Source organism: Diabrotica undecimpunctata, chromosome 9, assembly GCF_040954645.1.
Source record: "Diabrotica undecimpunctata isolate CICGRU chromosome 9, icDiaUnde3, whole genome shotgun sequence".
NCBI lineage: Eukaryota > Metazoa > Arthropoda > Insecta > Coleoptera > Chrysomelidae > Diabrotica > Diabrotica undecimpunctata.
Genome location: NC_092811.1, coordinates 36,514,233 through 36,533,805, shown reverse-complemented (window position 1 = coordinate 36,533,805; position 19,573 = coordinate 36,514,233). Strand labels below are relative to the sequence as shown.

The following is a 19,573-nucleotide window of genomic DNA, read 5'->3' as shown; positions in this document are numbered from 1 at the left end:
ATACAAACCATTTCCAAAAAAGTCCTTTTAAATTTATAATATATCCAGGTTTTATCCCGGTTAAGTGTAGTTTTGAAGGTGCCTTCAGTCTAAGAGAGAAAATATAATATTAAATGTACACGATGCACTTGTACATCAACGCCCTTTAAGTAATGTTCGTGAAATCGTTAACATGTGTTTAAATATGACAGGGGTTGGAGAAGCAACAATTTATAGATTCCTAAAAGAAAGAAAAGGAGGAACTGTTTCATCTCCCAAGAAGAGTGGAGGGAGTAAACCCTTGGAAATTGAAGAAATACATAAAAACATGATAAGACGCAGCGTCCACTAATTTTTTTTAACAAAGAATTTCCAACATTGGACAAAATCCAAAGATTAATTAGAGAAAACGAAGAGTTACCAATCATAAGCAACAAGAAATTATGGGGACTATTGAGAGAGATGGGATTTCGTTGGCAAAAGAATAGAAGAAAATCCGTTTTAATTGAAAAAGATTTATGTTGGAGACGAGATTAACTAAGAACTATTAAAAAGTACCGAGAAGAAGGGAAAACAATTTTTTATTTGGACGAGACTTGGCTAAATGAAGGTCATACTGTACCATATCTATGTTTTGATACAAATGTGAAAAGTTCCCGTCAGGCATTCATCGAAGGTGTATCTACTGGAATAAACAATATTCCCGTTGGAAAAGGACGCAGACTCATAATAACCCATATTGGAAACGAATACGGTTTTGTCAATGGTGGAATATTAAGTTTTGCCTCAAAATCAACCAAAGATTACCACGAGGAAATGACTGCTGACGTTTTTGAAGAATATTTTGAGCAAATGTTGGATTCTGGCTAATTGGCTTAGTTCCAGTGCCATAAAACAAAACACACACACAAATGTTGGATTTAATTCCAAAAAATTCTGTCATAGTCATGGATAATGCTAGTTACCATTCAAGACTAGCAGAAAAATTGCCAACAACGGCATGGAAAAAAGGAGAGATAATCGAATGGTTGGATAAACACGCAATTGAGTACAAGGAGAATTCGACAAAAAAGGAATTATTACCTATTGTAAGGCAACATAAAGCAGCTTATAAAAAATACATAATTGATGAAATGGCATTAAACCGTGATGTAATTATTTCACGTTTACCCCCATACCACTGCGATCTGAATCCGATAGAAAATATATGGTCTCGAGTAAAGGGTGAAGTCGGACGCAACAACAAAACTTTTAAATTAGAAGACTTACAGCAATTATTAGAACATTCCTTATCAAAAGTATCTCCAGAAAATTGGAAAAATGCTGTTAGTCATGCTCACAAGGAAGAAAATAAAATGTGGAATTTGGATAATATGACTGATGCAATGCTGGAACCGGTAATAATTAAAATTGGAGTTGAACATTCCTTAGATTCTTAAGAAAGCAGTGAATCTGAAATGGAATTTGATTAAAATAAAATTCATTTTTTTACAAATCGGCCCCTGTTACGGCCACAAATTATTTTATATATAACCAATAAAATAAACATCTTACATTTCTTGCAAATTCATTAGTACCTGTTAATCTCCATCACTCCGACACTGGCAACTTTATTTAGGGATTACCCTCAAAACTGTTGTATTCTATTCTGCTTCAACCTTTATACCTGGTGGTCATACTCAATTTAAAATTGTTTTCCTATATACTTCTGTAAACTTGTTGACAAATATCTATTTTTCATTGAGTCACCCGTATCAACAGTTTAGGGATTTGCATACATAATGTGCTATCAAGATGATGGAAATGGACTATAGATGATAATAAAATACAAGATAGGTTTACAAATGATTTATTTACAAAAAATGGTAATAAATAAATTTTACAAAACATAAATAAAAATTTAAAAAATATTTTAAGGATTTTAATGCTTTTTGATATTTGTAAGATGAATTACATCTTAAAAGAAATGTAAAGGAATTACATTGAAATTATATAAAAACAGGAGTAAATTGGTTTATAAAAATTTAACAAATCTTTATAACAGTGCCTAATATTTTATCCATAGAAACAACTGATTTGGTTTGATGATCTTTAGGGTTTTCGTTCTTTTCTACCATTATGCGTTACTTTTTTGTCTGAATTAATTTCTTATCTTATATAAAGTTTTTATTATTCTCGCTCATTCTGACTTTATAACATTGCTGATGGATACATTTATGAATCATACAATCAGTGCATTTCACAGTATCCTAATCTAAGTTTTTTTACGGTACACATTTGGAAGTTCCCGCTAAGCAATATTTTTGAAACCAAATTACATAGCATACAATTAGCAGAGATTCTTCTGGTGTCTATTCCTTACCAAAAACAAGTCCTCAAATTCCTTTATTCGGTTTCTTCCAACGCTTTTCTTACAATGCTCTTTGCAGAATAAATATTCAAATTTAATTTTTTCCCTGTTTTTCTTAGCTTAAGTGAAGTTTTTGAAGTACTTTATAATTTAGTATTGTATCCCTATATATTATTTTCAAAATTCTTCCAAGTTCTCATCTTATAGTTTTAAATATCTTGGACATTTGGATGAATTTAATTCTGGTTTTTGTATGTCAAACTGTGTATATTATGTTAAGAAGCGTTCCACTGCTACTTCATACTAGCTAATGATAAGCTGTATGACCTCAACTTTATATGTGTTATAGGGTTTCTTGGAAAAATGCTTTTCATGAAACTTTTGAATAAATATTGCACATGAGAACTGATAATTTAAATCCTTTCGTAATCAGTTTCGTCAGTAATTCCACTATTTTACAAGATTTCCATTCTTTTGTTTTATTTGACTTTGTCATATCTTTTAATTGGATAATCTATCAAACAACTATATATTAAAATTTATACACTTGTGTGTGTGTGTGTGTGTGTGTGTGGGTGTGTGTGTGTGAGAGAGAGATGGCATTAGACAAAAAATCTTTTTGCCACAGAAAAAAATTATATACTTAAAAAGTTGTTTTTTATGTCTTTTATATATGTATATATATATATATATATATATATATATATATATATATATATATATATATATATATATATATAGCACTTCATTAACGATTACAAAAGTTTTAAATTGTTTATGGCTCGAAAACGATCAAGTTTACAAAAAAAAATATAAAGACCTGTTCAGAATAGTCTAAAAAATTCAAAAAAAAAAAATTTCCGGAAATGTAGAGTACAAGTGTGTATGTACAAGTAGAAAATTGTTTGTTTTCAAAGCAACTGAATCCTGTATCTCTTGTATAATTTCGTGTAATTTCCAGTAATCTTTTTTTAGGCATCGTAGTATCTTCCTTACTTTTTTTAATATATTTTTTTTAATTACGCATGACATTGTGCTCGATTTCTAACAGTTTATTTCTTAACAGCAGACCATTCTATTAGATTAAGATAATCTCTCTCCTTATTTTTTGAGCCCTTGTCAGGACATGGTGACACTCTAAATATTGTTAGCTTGCTGTCTCCTTTGATTGCTATCTTGTGCCATATGAACGGCTTCATGTAGGGATTTTCGCACCATAGTCTTCATTTGGTCTGCTCATCGTGTTGGGGATCCTCCTCTTAGTTTGCGGTTTTCTACCCTTTCTTCTACTACCAATAGTTTCATGGTCCGCGTTCTTTTAGCTAAGTGTCCAAAGTAATTAATTTTGGTATGCACGGTTTACTGTGTTTAATAGTCGGTCTTATATGAAGCTCTTCCAGAACTGTCAGGTTGGTTCTATGTTCTGTCTAGGACACGCGTAGAATTCTCTTATAGACTTTTATTTTGAAGGCTTTCTTCCAGACAATAAGGGCATTAACCAAGCTGAGCTTAGTATTCTTTGTTATTGTTCGGTCTTTCCATATTTTAATTAATTTAGCTGTTCCTGTTCGGGCCATTGCTAGTCTATGCTTGATTTTTAAGGAGCAATCGCCATTTTTGATTATCAGGGACCCAAGTATACAAAGCTGTCTACCATTTCGAAATTCGACAATTGGTGTGTTCTGGCCAACAGAGGGGGAAGTGAGTCTCCCTTATGTAACAGTAAAGCCAACAGAGAGGAAAGTGGTCAGGCCAACAGAGAGGGAAGTGTTCTGGCCAACAGAGAGGGAAGTGAGTCTCCCTTATGTAACAGTAAAGCCAACAGAGAGGAAAGTGGTCAGGCCAACAGAGAGGGAAGTGTTCTGGCCAACAGAGGGGGAAGTGAGTCTCCCTTATGTAACAGTAAAGCCAACAGAGAGGAAAGTGGTCAGGCCAACAGAGAGGGAAGTGTTCTGGCGAACAGAGGGGGAAGTAAGTCTCCCTTATGTAACAGTAAAGCCAACAGAGAGGAAAGTGGTCAGGCCAACAGAGAGGGAAGTGTTCTGGCCAACAGAGGGGGAAGTGAGTCTCCCTTATGTAACAGTAAAGCCAACAGAGAGGAAAGTGGTCAGGCCAACAGAGAGGGAAGTGTTCTGGCCAACAGAGGGGGAAGTGAGTCTCCCTTATGTAACAGTAAAGCCAGCAGAGAGGAATGTAGTCAGGCCAACAGAGAGGGAAGTGTTCTGGCCAACAAAGGGGGAAGTGAGTCTCCCTTATGTAACAGTAAAGCCAACAGAGAGGGAAGTGGTCAGGCCAACAGAGAGGGAAGTGTTCTGGCCAACAGAGGGGGAAGTGTTCTGGCCAACAGAGAGGGTAGTGACTCGCTCTTATGTAACAGTAGAGCCAACAAAATGGGAAGCTGCCGGAGGATAAAAACGACGTCACCAATGAATGAGCTGTAAATTCTATAACGGAAACACTCACTCATAAATGTTTATTTAGGTGCTGGTATAAATTTTGTAGGAGCAAAATCCTATTTAGAAGACATTAAGTCACATTTTGATAAAAACGACGTCATTACATGGCATTTAAATCCTCCGGCAGCTTCCCATTTTCTTGGCTCTACTGTTACATAAGAGCGAGTCACTACCCTCTCTGTTGGCCAGAACACTTCCCTCTCTGTTGGCCTGACCACTTCCCTCTCTGTTGGCTTTACTGTTATATAAGGGAGATTCACTTCCCCCTCTGTTGGCCAGAACACTTCCCTCTCTGTTGGCCTGACGACTTTTCTCTCTGTTGGCTTTACTGTTACATAAGGGAGACTCACTTCCCCCTCTGTTGGCAAAAACACTTCCCTCTCTGTTGGCCTGACCACTTTCCTCTCTGTTGGCCTGACCACTTTCCTCTCTGTTGGCTTTATTGTTATATAAGGGAGACTCAATTCCCCCCTCTGTTGGACAGAACACTTCCCTCTCTGTTGGCCTGACCACTTTCCTCTCTGTTGGCTTTACTGTTACATAAGGGAGACTCACTTCCCCCTCTGTTGGCCAGAACACTTCCCTCTCTGTTGGCCTGAGCACTTTCCTCTCTGTTGGCTTTACTGTTTCATAAGGGAGACTCACTTCCCCCTCTGTTGGCCACAACACTCCCCTCTCTGTTGGCCTGACCACTTCCCTCTCTGCTGGCTTTACTGTTACATAAAGGAGACTCACTTCCCCCTCTGTTGGCCAGAACACTTCCCTCTCTGTTGGCCTGACCACTTTCCTCTCTGTTGGCTTTACTGTTACATAAGGGAGACTCACTTCCCCCTCTGTTGGCCAGAACACTTCCCTCTCTGTTGGCCTGACCACTTTCCTCTCTGTTGGCTTTACTGTTACATAGGGAGACTCACTTCTCTCTCTGTTGGCCAGAACACTTCCCTCTCTGTTGGCCTGACCACTTCCCTCTCTGTTGGCTTTACTGTTACATAAGGGAGACTCACTTCCCCCTCTGTTGGCCAGAACATGGTATGTGCGGTAGATTAATATTTGCTCTGTCTACGATCATTATTTTTATTTTTTTGGTGTTGATCTGATGTCCGAATTCTTGGCTTATCCGGCTTAGTCGTACGTGAAGGTAATCATTTCGGCTTCATTCGCTGCTAGTACAAGTGTGCCATCTAAGTATCGCAGGTTACTGATTTTTCCTGCTCCTTTAGTGATTCTCTTATCTCATTTGTCTTGTACTTTTCTTATTCAGAATATAACTTGTATATTAATAATGATAGTACGGAGCACTGTCTAGTTACTTTTTTTTTTAACTAATCTAAATATATTCCGTGTATTTTAAATTTTTTCTGAGTTTTTTTCATACGTATTTTTTATTAGATTAACTAGATGGTTAGGTAGTCCTATATTTTAATTATACTCCAGAGGGGATTTCATTTTACTAAATCTAAAGCCTTTGTGTAATCTATGAAACAGAGCAGCATTGATATTTTTTGTTCTCTCGCTGTTTCTGTTATCTGTCTGATGTTCATTATCTGCTCCCGCGTTCCTTTTCATGGTAAGAATCGGCATTATTATTCGGCTATCTCTGGAAGTAGAGTCTGGAAGTTCTTTAGTCGTTCATTGATTATACATCTAGCAGGATTTTGCTTACATGAGAAATACGAGCAATGGTACTGTAATTGCAGCATACGGTTAGTGTTCCTTTTTATTGATAGGGATAAAGGTAGTTATGCCATAGATCCCTGGATTTTTTGTTTCCTAGTTGGTTCAGAGATTTCTCCAATTCTGCTCGTAAAATAATTGGTTCTGCCTCTCTGATTAAGATAATAGTCTTATTGAATTGCCACCTCTATTTTCTTAGCGTCTCTTCTACTTTCAAACATTTCTTTACGGTTTTTCCAAGTTTTTCCTTATAAATATAGTTTGTTTTTTCTTTATTTAAGATGTTTTTCTTGTTTTAATATTTTACTTCTTAACATTGGTATTTTCAATTTATTTTATTTTCAATTAGTAGTTTTAAGATGACCGTACTTTTTTATTCCATTTTGTTATACTTTGTTCCTTTTGTTACAGAATGTCCTTTATCAATAATCTACTCTAATTTCAAAGCCAAAATAATTTTAAAATATCTGCGATTTCCATTTTTTACTAGGTACCTGTTTTTTACCTTATAGAATTGAATTTTTATAATTTTTTGAGCTCTCCTTTGTATAGCATATTTTTGTCTTGTAAATGTGGATATGATGAAATTTGGGTTTATTTTTCTAACAATGTTCTTTCCTTCTGAATAAAAATCTCTAAACCACAATCTAATTAATTTTCTTTGCCATTTATTCGTTCATTGATTATTTCCGTTTCAGATTCTTCATCTTCCATATTCAAGCTTTCGCAATTTCATGTAATAATATTAGAATCTTTCTTTATTTGCATCATTTGTATACATTACTTAGTGATTATGAAATGAAAATAATGACATTACACTGACTTTGAGAAGGCTTCAATTCTATAAACAACAAAATTGCTCATATTAATATGTAAATGCTCATATTTTAAAATATTTATGAAAAAGTATTTTTGCGATACTTCAGTATAAGGTCATAATTTTTTATTTCCTATGTTATAAATATAGATTTACGAATTAGGTATCAACCACAAAGTATTTACCATTATAATGTATTACTCCAGTCATCAGTCTGTCGTCATTATACCCCTAAAAAATGCCTTAAATGTTGACATTGCAAACGATTTAAAACGTTTAAAACTGCTTCTATTCGATCATGCAAGTACTATTTCACGATTATTATATTAATTTCAGCTACAAATTGCATCCAATACCATATTGGTAGAGGTATTTCCCGTAGCGCGCTAACATTTATATTGTGAAAGAAACATAATTCAAATGCCAAAAATATTTGTTGCCAAAACTCAAAATCGAAATTCTATGTTATAGATTCTAAATATTACGGAAATGAAACAATAACAATGGAAATTCCACTACGACTAATCAATGGAAGTGATAAATTTTATTGATCTTCAATTTCCACTTCGGAAATCTTTTAGAATGATTTCCTAAGTGAAAATTGAAACATCGATAAGCTTATTTTAAACTTCAATTGTGGAATATTCTTAATTAAAATAGTAATTGCTTTAAGATGCCACAAGAAAATAGCTTCAGAACAATACGTTTGTGTCTGCGGCAGCATTGTGGACCATCACTGGAGGTGTTCAGTTTCATGTTTTGGCGGTGGAAAGAAAAGAGCTCTATGAGAGAAGAGGCCCAAACCTTACTGTGGCCGAGAGAAGACAGGAAATGGAAAGGTCAATTGAAAGATGGCATGAAGAATAGAAAGACACGGAGGATGTGGCACAGTGGACGAAAATGTTGATCCCGAACATAAGAGATTGGGTGGACTGTGGCCACAGGCGACTGGATTATTTCCTGACGCAGGTGCTCACAGGACACGGATGTTTTAGTGCCTACCTCTTTAGGTTCGGAAAGGCTGACACAGATGAATGCCTGTACTGTATATTCTCGGACACTGTGACACATACGATGTTAGATTGCAGCAGATGGATAGTAGAAAGGAACAGAATGGAGAGAGAGACAGGTGTAAATTTTGTTACAGTGAGAGAAATAATTGAGAGAACGATTGAAAATAAATCAGGTTGGACTAACATACACAGCTATATCCGTGCAGTGATCAAGAAAAAGGAAGAGGAAGAAAGACAGCTAAACCAACGGCAAGGGTAAGAGTGATAGATGCTGGAAGTTGAAGCTAGAGAAGTGGGTCACACTGTATGAGTTAGATAGGCGTGAGTCAGGCTGTGGGGAAGGAAATGCCTGTCTGGGAATGATGCCGAACTAGGAGCGATGAGGGTCTTCTACGTGCTATCTGGAACGAGACAGGGAGCTTCTTGCTGATGAATGGAGTGTGGATGTGTATGAATGGAGAATGAAAGAATGAAGGTAGTGCTTCGGAAGTGATGCCGGCCTTACAGCGGCCATTCTGCTTCCGGATCGCTGGATGACAGAGGAGGGTCTGGTTTAGTAAGTAGGCGTTCGGCGTAGACTCGGCGACGAGAGGGCATTTTAAAGTACCTCGAGAACTATTGCTGGGAGTACGAAGAACGAATGCTGCACTAAGGTCAGTCAGGCGGCGTCCTGGACTGAGATGTCTTTTGAAGATTCTAGACCCCCCCCTCTACAAAGACGAAAAAAAAAGTTTGATTTTGAGTGATTTTTAGTGGTCAAATTTCTAACGACTATAATGTTAATTTAAAAAAAGTAAAATTTGTTTAATTTACTAATGTTTGTATTTTGAGAACGATTTCCGAAGTGGAAACTGAAACGTCAATAAACTTACTTTAACCTTTAATTGTGGCTTATTCCCATTTAAATAGTAATTAATAAAAAAAGTAAATTTAAACACGTAGCTTATCAGTCTCATTAGAAGCGTTACTAAAAAGTTTAAAATTCATTTATATAGGAGCTTCTTAAGTTTTTATGTTTATTTAGGATCCAATACTAGTTAGTATCAAGAATAAAATAAACTTAACTTAAGAGTCTGAATAAGTATGTCAATAAAAAACAATTATATAAATTTTCTAATACAAAAATTATAGAAAAAGATAATAAAAAAGTGAAGTTGTTTCGCACCTTCACATTGTTTTGTGTTAATCGTTCACACTGCGTCATAGATTATATAACCGTTATTAATATCTCGTCAAAAAGTTCCAACATAACTGACAAAAAGCTTATCTACTTTCATAATATCAGCGAATTCTTTATACTTGTGTTCCTAATAAAAGAAAACTGTTTTAAGATTTCTGGGAAATGTTTCCCATCATTTTAAAGCAATTTGTGAAGGTATATTATTTACTTGTGCAAAATTTTAACATAAATGTTAACTTTTTTATTTAAATTTTAATTTTTTGTGTAAAACAAAATATTGTCTGTTATTTTAAGTAAAAATTATTAAATTAATGTAAAAATAACACTTGGTTAAGGTTAATTTTTTATTCCTTAACAATTATCTTAGCTTTTGTTTATTTTTCACGTTCTTAAATATCTACCTACTATTGTAAATGTTATACAATTCAATTTTTTCAGCAATAACTGTTTAGATCCCTTTTTCGTGGACATTGAGGGAGCGCACTAGATATTCAACTTTTTATCTCTTTGCCGTAAAAGGATAATTTACGACACACAAACAAGATCTTCCTCGAGGATATGTTCTGAGCATCTTACTTTTTACCCAGTATACATATATACTACAGATATTGAGACAGCACTTTTGTTTTTTTTTTGAGCTTATCTCCACGGCCAATAATTTTTTGGATTATGGATGTATATTTTATTACTACTGTAATACTACTGTTAGTCATTTTTTACTTAATAATATAGATAAATGTATTTTAAATTACTTCTCTCTTTTTGTCTGGCCTCACACTCCGGATGAGTCTTATCCGCCATCACCCTTCATTTTCTACGATCTTGTGCTTCAATTTCCCATCGTTGTACCCCGATCTTAGACTAATGTGCTTTGACATGGTCCTTCCATCTGTTCCTGGTCTACCACCTGGTTTTTAATACTCTGTTGTCCTCTGATCTTACCACACGACGTACCTGTATTATGTTTTATGTCTCATTATGATTTCGCCACCATACAGTCTTGTTATTTCGTCTGCTTGAAGGCCAAACATCATTCTAATAACCTTTCTTTAAAATAGCAGCAGCTTGCAGAAACTTTAAAAATAATTGACTTGTACAGTGTTAGTTAAAATTGTCTTTTAAACAGCATAAATCTTAATAATGTCGAAAGAGAGTATATTGCTCTTTTCCCAGCAGATATTCTTGCTGTGATCTCTTTTTTCTTCTTGGTAGTAATTTATGATTACTACCCCAGATATTTAAACTCCGTTACTACTTCGAAGTCGTAATCATTAATAGCTGTGTCTGTGATGTTCTGCCTAATTCTAGGCCTTCGAGTTTTGGCTACTACCATGTATTTCGTATTTTTTTCATTTACTTGGAGACCCAGAATACCTGCTTCCTCCTCGAGTCGTGAAAACATCTTTCGCAAATCTTTTGTAGAATTAACCATTGTATCTATATTATCTGATTAAATATGGCCCTGACAAACTATTTCAGCTATTGGCTTATACTTTTAATTTATTCCTGAGAGGAGAAAAGCTACCCCCAGAATGGAAAACTGCATATATCAGCAATCTATACAAAAATAAAGGCGACAGAAAAGATTGTAAGAACTACCGAGGGCTTAGTGTAACTAACTCAATCTGTAGAGTCTACGAGAAGATAATTAAAAGCCGAATTGAAGATTGCTGGGAAGACGCTGAAGATCAGAGTGGCTTTCGTACTGGTCGTTCTTGTATAGACAATGTGTTCTGCCTAAAACAAACAATAGAAAAGCGTTTGGAACATAATATGGAGACACACATGGTATTTATTGATCTTCAAAAAGCGTATGACAGTGTCCCATTAGCCAAGCTATGGCAGGTGCTAGAAGACAAGAATATTCCACCGATTTACATTAATGCTGTAAGGGAGTTGTACGATGATATGACGAGTGTAATAAAGATTGGACAAACAGTGACAAAAAAGATAAAAGTGGCCAAAGGACTTCGCCAAGGCTGCTGCATTGCACCTACACTCTTTAAGATTTATTTGGAGGGGTTTTTGGATATTTGGAAAAGAAAATGTGAACCTATGGGTGTTAAAATTGGAGCCCATACACATTACAGCTTGCATTTTGCTGATGACCAAGTAATACTTGCAGAAGATCAAAATGATATCCACTACATGTTACGAAAAATAGATGAAGAATATACTAAGTGGGGCTTATCAATTAATAAATCAAAAACATAGTACGTAGTAGTGGGAGGTGAAGGAAAGCACTTAGAACTAGGAAGCAAACAAATTCAAAATACTGATAGCTATAAATATCTCGGTGTAAACATTACAAACAATGGTCGGAATACAAAAGAAATAGCTACTAGAATTGGTCAAGGAAATTCAGCAATACGTCAACTGAATAGTATACTTTGGAATAACCACATCACCCGAAACACAAAAATTAGGATATACAAAAGTATCATAGAAAGCATTGCTACATATGGTTGAGAGCGTATGGGCATAGACATTGACGTCCTGGAAACTATAGAATGCAAAAGGCTCAAATGGTATGGCCATGTAGAAAGGATGAATGATCAACGATGGCCAAAGAGAATGTTACAGTGGATCCCCACCAACCCCAGGAAAAAGGGAAGACCAAGAAGATCGTGGAGACAAGAAGTAAAAGATGCAATGGAAGATAGGGGTCTACAAGTAGATGACTGGAACGATCGCAAGCGTTGTAAGCTATATTATCACCAAAGGCCAACATCAGTTTTAAATTTTGATTGGCAATTGGCATCTGTCAGCTCTGACGATATTTTACTCATTGTGTGTTTCAAGACAAAATTGTACAGCGATGGTGGCAAGTGGTCTCCTTGGGCGAAATTCGATTTTTATGGGTAAAGGTATACCTTTACCATGACCTTTATGTTAATTATTTCTACACTAGGTTAAAACCTTAGCAATGTCATACATGGACTGATGACTGGAGAGAGTTTTCATTTACTAATCAGTTAAAATATACAATGCTTCAAACAAGTGTCCCAAAGTCATATTCGCGCGCTGATTTTAATTTTCTGTGTAAATACGGTGTGAGTAATTATTAGTCGACTAAAGTTTAGATACATAACGAATATAACGAAATAGTATAACGTATGCTGTAACGAAAACGGAATATGGAGATCCAGGTACAACCATAAACTCTGCCAACTGTTCAACGAAGCACCGATCTCAGAATTCGTTAAACTTCCGAAACTTCGATGGGCTGGTCATTTAGTGAGAATGGAGACCAGAAGGTTGCCAAAAAGAGCCCTAGATAGTGAAATGCAGGGTGCAAGACCAAAAGAAAGGCCATGTAAAAGGTGGGAGGATGAAGTGGCAGTGGACGCGCAAAATTTGCTAGACGTTAGAACCTGGAGAAGATCGGCGCGGGATCGACAAGTTAGACACATAGTTTGGAGAAGACCAAGGCTCGATTTGGCTGTAGCGCCATTGGAGGAAAAGATAGAGAAAATTTGGATATGCTTGTGAGTCTCAACATTGCCGAACAAGCCGAATGAAGATCACATTTTGTGAACTGGATCACATTTTTTTGAATGTTCAAAGTATAACAATTTTTTAATAGAGCTTCATTTTATGCTAACTGTCGAGGTATGCTAAGTATCCAAGACAAAAACTATTGTGCTTTATCGGTGTGTGTTACTAAGCATTATCTAGTACTTTTTTCTGCTTCTTATAGTGCTGTACGCCTATAGTGTATTGTCTTATTGTCTATCCTTCTTGGCATGACAGAGCTCGCTTGTGTTATATATGCCTGTTCAGTTCTTTATAATCCGTAGCCACACCGTGCCCTTAATCTTTCCTTGGATAATTAGTTGAGAGATTGCATATCTTTTCCCTCTCAGGATGTGGCCCAGGTATTACATTTTTCAGGTACATGATGAAGTTGATCAATTAATTCTCCTTAAATAAGTGTCCTCGTTAAGACTTCCTTCTTTCTCACCCTATCCGTCCATGGTATGCGCAACATTCTTCGCAGGGTCCACATTTCAAAAACCTTTTAAACTTATTAATGTAGGATATTTTTCAACGTCTATGTCTCTAAACCGTACAACAATATGGACCACACATAGTATTTAACCAATCTGTAGCAGAGATGAAAATAAAGATGACGGTTACAATTTAATCAAATCTTATCTTGTTTGTTCGGTACGGCATTTTATTTTATGTTCATGTTTATTGACCATTATTCCTAAGTATTTGAATAGTCTCACTTGCTCGCTTGAAGCATTATCTATTGGCAGCTGTGCTTTTAAAATTGTGTTTTTTCTTATTGCAATGTATTTAGTTTTTCCTGCATTTATTTGTAAGCCATATGTTTTTCCTACATTATTTATTTTATTTAGCAGCAACTGCATATCATGTTGGTTATTTGTGATTAGTCTGGTGTCATCGGCGTAAGAAATGTTGTATATCGGGTACTTCTTGAACTTTCTACCACACTCAAAGCCTTTTAGTGCCTCTGCAGAAACATTCTCCACATAGAGGTTGAACAGCGCAGGAGACAAAATACAGCCCTTTCGTACCCCTCTTAAAATTTTAAATTCCTCCATCCTAAAATAGAGATGGATAAATGTTATATATTTTCGTTAATGTTGACGTTGTGTAACATTTATATCATTGCGTCGTGTTTTATAGTCTCAAAAATGTTTCCATAATCAAGGAATGTGATAAATTGGACTTTCGTTAGTCCGTGTAGTTTTGTATAAGCGTATACAAGCAGAAAGCTGCTTCACGTGTACTCATTCCGCTCTTAAACCCAAATTGTGCCTCGCCCCTTAGTCCCTCCAGCTTTCTGAATATTCTTGTGTCGAGCATATGAATACTTTAAGCACATGCAGCTCTATAAGCTGACCAGTCAGGGGTCAGCTTAGAAATGTTTAATAAGGCAAATTCGATTTAATATGGCCGGTGTTATATGTCATTTAAAATTATTACGATGTTGTCATCTTCCAATACTTTTATGGCTTTCGTAATAATGCCATGTGGTCCAGGAGCCTTGAGCAAATTTGCTACTTTTATAGCGTAATCCAACTTGGCACGAATAATAAGATTTCCGGATAAATTTTTCGTGGGTAAGGTAGTATAGTTGGGAGATTCGATTTATTATCCTTAAAGAGGGATGAAACGTAATCTGGCCAGATTTTAGCTAGTTCTTTCTGGTTATGTATGGCTAGTCTCCTAGATTATTTTTTTAAGGCTAGTATTACGATGTTTTCTGTATAAACTGGAAATTGCTTTAGCTTTCTTATGTAGCTCAAAGCTGTCTACCTTTTCTTGTAGTGATTCCAAGGCTTCATAACGTTCTTTCATCCAGCTTTATTTTGCGGTTTTTTATCTTATCTTACATTGGTTTTTTTTTGTATTTATGTTGGTTCTGAAGTATTTTGTACTAGATGCGTTGCTCCATTAGATCAAGTATTTCTTCCGTCATCCACTCGTTTTTGTGATTTCTTTTTATTTTATTGGCGATTGCTTCGTCAGTCTTGACTATAGCCATCATTATTTTCTCAAGGGATTCCTCTATGCAATTTCCTTGTTCTATATTTCTAAAGTTTCCATTGATGTCATTACGTATGTGGTTCTAAGCTATTCATTTCTCATTATTTTTCTCGTTTTTATGTATTTATTGTTAGCTGGATTTTTAGCCAGTCGAAGCCTTACATTTACGATTAGGAGATTGTGATCAGATTGGTCTTCTTCTTATTTTTTCATTCTTCACTCATTTTTACTTTTTCCTACTTTGTGCTGATTACTAATTGAGTGACTCGTTTTATAAGAACCTTGTCTCCAACAAAACTAATTACACAAAAAAATGTCCAAAGAAAGCCAAAAACCAGGTAACACACATTGGTCAAAGATTTGCCTTTTGAGGCATATGGGTAGATCCGATTTAAATACATAGTTTAATTTACCAAACGCTGCCAAGGCTAAAACTATAAGACGTGGGAGCTCACATGTCTGGTTATCTCTGCCCCATCGAATTTTATGTCCTAAGTACTTATACGATGTAATCTACACAATATCCCTTCCATCAACAGCAATTTTTCGATTTATCACCAGATTAGTCATTATTTGCGTCTTGTTACGCAAGACGTGACTTCTTCTGTAAGACCTTACTTCTTAAGGAAGCGTGATATAATTTTTTAAACAATATTATTGCATCATCCATACGATCGGCTGTAAAGACGATGTCATCTGCAAATCTCCAATGACTAAGCTTCTCTCCATTTATGTTGATCCATTCAGACGTGCCTTCTTACAAGTATGTTCTAAAAGCGTCCTAAATAGCTTTCGAGAGACTGTGTCTTCTTACTGTACTCCTCGCTGTATACAGAATTTATTTTTTCTTGTTCAGATAGTCTTACGCTAGCTGTGGCATTTTGGTAGATATATTTAATTATATTAGCGTAGCGATGGTCTATTCGGCAGTCTGAGAACTTATATGATACAGGGTACTAAGTGGCTCCTCTACCAGAAAAGAAAAAAAGAGCAATTTAAATTTGCAAAATTGGTCTAATGGGGATTAAGGTTAAAAACTACAAAGACAAAATTTTAAAGATTCCTTAAACATCACAAATTATTTTGTGACAATTGTGACAATCACTTTCACTTACGACACCGAAGAGAAATCCATGCAGATGGAATAAACGTTACACGGATAATATACTGAACATCGAAAAGATTAATGGACTAAATTTTCGGGACTGGGGGCTGGTTATCGACGTACCAGATAAAAAAAAATTTCAACCTGTATCTTTTATAGTTATAACTTGCATTGCCGGTACAGAATCTTTAAACTACCTGTAAGAAAATTGCTAGTACAAAACTTTTTGGTAAAGTGTAAGCAAAGGTCAGGGTTTGGTACTAGAGTGTCATCACTAAGTATCAGAGACAAGCATTGCCTCCATGAATAGAAAAATAAGTGATGTCAACTTGAGGAGCTTAAAATCAAAAGTGCGAGCTGGCTAATAAATAAAAAAATCGCAGTTATCTATAAAAAATAAAAAAAAAGACAATATGGGAATACAGTAAATCACCTAGAACCCAGATTTTTCCACGTTACAATCAGAAATTCTCATAATGATAAATGGTGCCTCCAAGTATATCTTACGTCAAACTATACATATTGATCTAAATATACCATATGTACCTAAAGTGGTAGCAGTTAGTGCTAGCAAATATTGATACCTCATTACAGATTAAGCGAAAAACTATCTAATAGGAATAATATTCAACTAACGAGTAGAAAGAATGCTTAAAACACTATAGGTAGAAGACTTAAGATATTTACAGTGAAACATTGAGTGGATCGTTGAGTGAGTAGTAATATGGAGTGGAATCATGGACGTTAAACCTAGACACAATGAGACGACTTAACGTCTTTGAAATGTGGACCTATAGAAGAATTATGAGGGTTTCCTGGGTAGATAGAGTTACGAACAATGGAGTACTGAGAAGAATAGGTAAAGAGAAGGAAGTTGAACTTACAATTAAAGAAAGAAAGCTACGGTATCTCAAAAACGTGATACGGGGCGAGAAGTATGGCATCCTGCGACTCATAATGCAAGGAAACATATATGGCAGAAGAAGCATCGGAAGAAGACCAATTTCATGGCTTAAGAACCTGAGAGAATGGTTTGGTTGCAGCTCAAAACAACTATTTAGAGTTACTGCCTCAAAAATTAAAATAGCTATGATGATTGCCAACCTCCGTAATGGAGATGGCACCTGAAGAAGAAGATGGTAGTAATTCTGGACAACAGTGTGTAGATTTGTTTTCTACACTAAGAGTAATTCCTTGCGTACAGTCAATTCATAATATTATTAAAAATTTTGAGAGTTATTATTGCCTCAAAAATTGCAGGAAATGTCAAGCTCAAGAAGTGTCACCAGAAAAAATTGTGGAAAGAGAATACCGGGATATACAAATTTTTTGCAACAATCGAGGTAGATTCAACACGTTAAAGTAGAAGCGTAGCTAGAGAATTAGCTGTTAGCAATGTTACTGTAATGAAAGTATGAAAAAGCACGGTTACAAGAATTTTAAATATTTGAAACCGCAGCAGCTTTATTCAGACAACTGCTTTCGAAGAATGGAATTTTGTGAAAATCTAGTAACGAAGGCTAATGATAAACCGAATTTTATTAAAAACATTTTATTTACTGATGAGTGTTCTGTTTCGTTAGTAAGTAGACACAAAGTTTCTTCAAGACGGCTCTTCAGTTCACAATACTTTCCCGAATCGAGTTATCAATGGAACAAGTGATATTAAGTGGCCTGCGCGATCTCCAGATCTTACACCCATAAATGATCTTTTATTTTTATTTTAACCACAACAAATTTAAAACATTATTAAAAACCGATACAAATGCACCGCCTTACAAAGTTCAGCGTATTTTAATCGAGTTTATGTTATTAGAAATTAACCGGGTATGCGTAATGAAAACAAAAATCGACGGACGGAAATATATATCCCATGCGTTGTTATTCTTATATCATAGTTACTTATTATTGTGTGTTTAATATTCTATGTATTTATTAAGTAGATGTTAATTGCAGTACATAAATAAAGAAACAAAAAAATATTTGTAGCAACATGTGACAACAGCATGTGACTTCTGAATAAATTACTAAAATAGGCAGCCTTCTTAATTATAAGGACCATAAAATACATTAAATTATTAGCCTTAACCGCTAAATTTCAAAAGAGTTTAATTTTTAAACCTCATATAGTTTGACATACTATTATGAATTTTACTTAGCTATTTCAGTTTTTGTTCAATGTTTATCTGAATTCCACCCATTGTCTGGCTAATATATGAAAATTTTGGAAATTTACGTAATCTTTATTTCGTCTGACAATGGATACGTGTATAATTTGCTAATTACCTACTATAAATGTATTATTCCTGTAGTTAACTTTTAGTGACCGTATTACGACTTTTGTTATGGGCATAACGGTGATAACTCAGATCGTGCTCTTTAACTTTAGTTTGTTTATATCTTAAAAACATACAAAATAACATCTGAATAAATATTACAGTGAAACGAAGACGGTATAAATACCAAATTAGTCCCATTGTTTATCGAAGATCATATTTACATACTATTAAGTTGCTTGGTAGCTGCATGAAGCTTTGACTAATTGTATAGTGCCTGTAGCAATATTGTTTCTATGTATACTTTAAACAGTATACTTTAGCCTTACCTTTTTAGTAAAACACATCAAAAAGCATTAAAATCACTTATCCTTTAAATAATTTTAAAAACTATTGTTCCTGATGTTTTTCCACATAAGGGGTCACCCTGTACAAATCTTCGTTGATTCCATACAAACTTGGTGTAGCCTGACAGTCGACGTTAAACCACCAATCACAAACTCTGGCATATTGGTTGAACACGGTACCGTTTGGGCATAAGAAGCTGAATTTTTGGCCGTTAGGGAGACACCAATGCCAAACCTAGGAGAAATAAACATATTTTTAAATTCTAAAGGATCCAGATACTTTATGATATTAAATTTTATAGTATTTATATATTATTTAATTTGATTTAACGAATTTTTCTATAAACTATAAGTCTTAAACTATTCTTGTTAAATGCCATCTGTTCTTCTACTTCCTAGATTAGTCGAGATTCGATAATCTCTGGTACTTGGTCGTAAGACCTTCGTGCCATACCTTTTTTTTCAATTAAATTCTAAAACTCGTGACTAGAAAAAATCCTGAAAGAAGGATACTTTAAAAAGACCTAGTTGGAAACGGAAAGAGAACTCTACACGAAAAAACAAATGACAGTGGCCACAGAATCTGTTAACTCGCAACAACACTAAATATGACTTTTCTGTCGACAAAATTTGAGCATCTAAGAAAACATAAGCAGCCTGGAAACACCCAACTGGCAGTGAAAATCAAATTAACCACGTTCTAGCAACCAAAGAATTAGTACACAAACGATGGACATGAGATCTTACAGAGGGGCAAACGCTGACATGAACCACTTTCTGGTAATAATAAACATGAGCGCGCTCAGATGGGAAAGACGACCTTATTGAATACTGCCAAGAAAAATCCACAGTT

General features: G+C 35.1%; 1 protein-coding gene across 1 annotated transcript in view; it reads right to left on the bottom strand.

Annotated features, from left to right (window-relative positions):
- Positions 1–5,745: 5,745 nt before the first annotated feature.
- Positions 5,746–19,573, bottom strand: part of LOC140449844 (U-scoloptoxin(01)-Er1a-like) — a 48,526-nt gene continuing 34,698 nt past the window's right edge. The window contains exon 3 of the mRNA XM_072543206.1: positions 5,746–18,955. Within this exon, the coding sequence (XP_072399307.1) occupies positions 18,764–18,955 (192 nt within the window). The 3' untranslated portion in view covers positions 5,746–18,763. The remainder of the gene's footprint in view (positions 18,956–19,573) is intronic.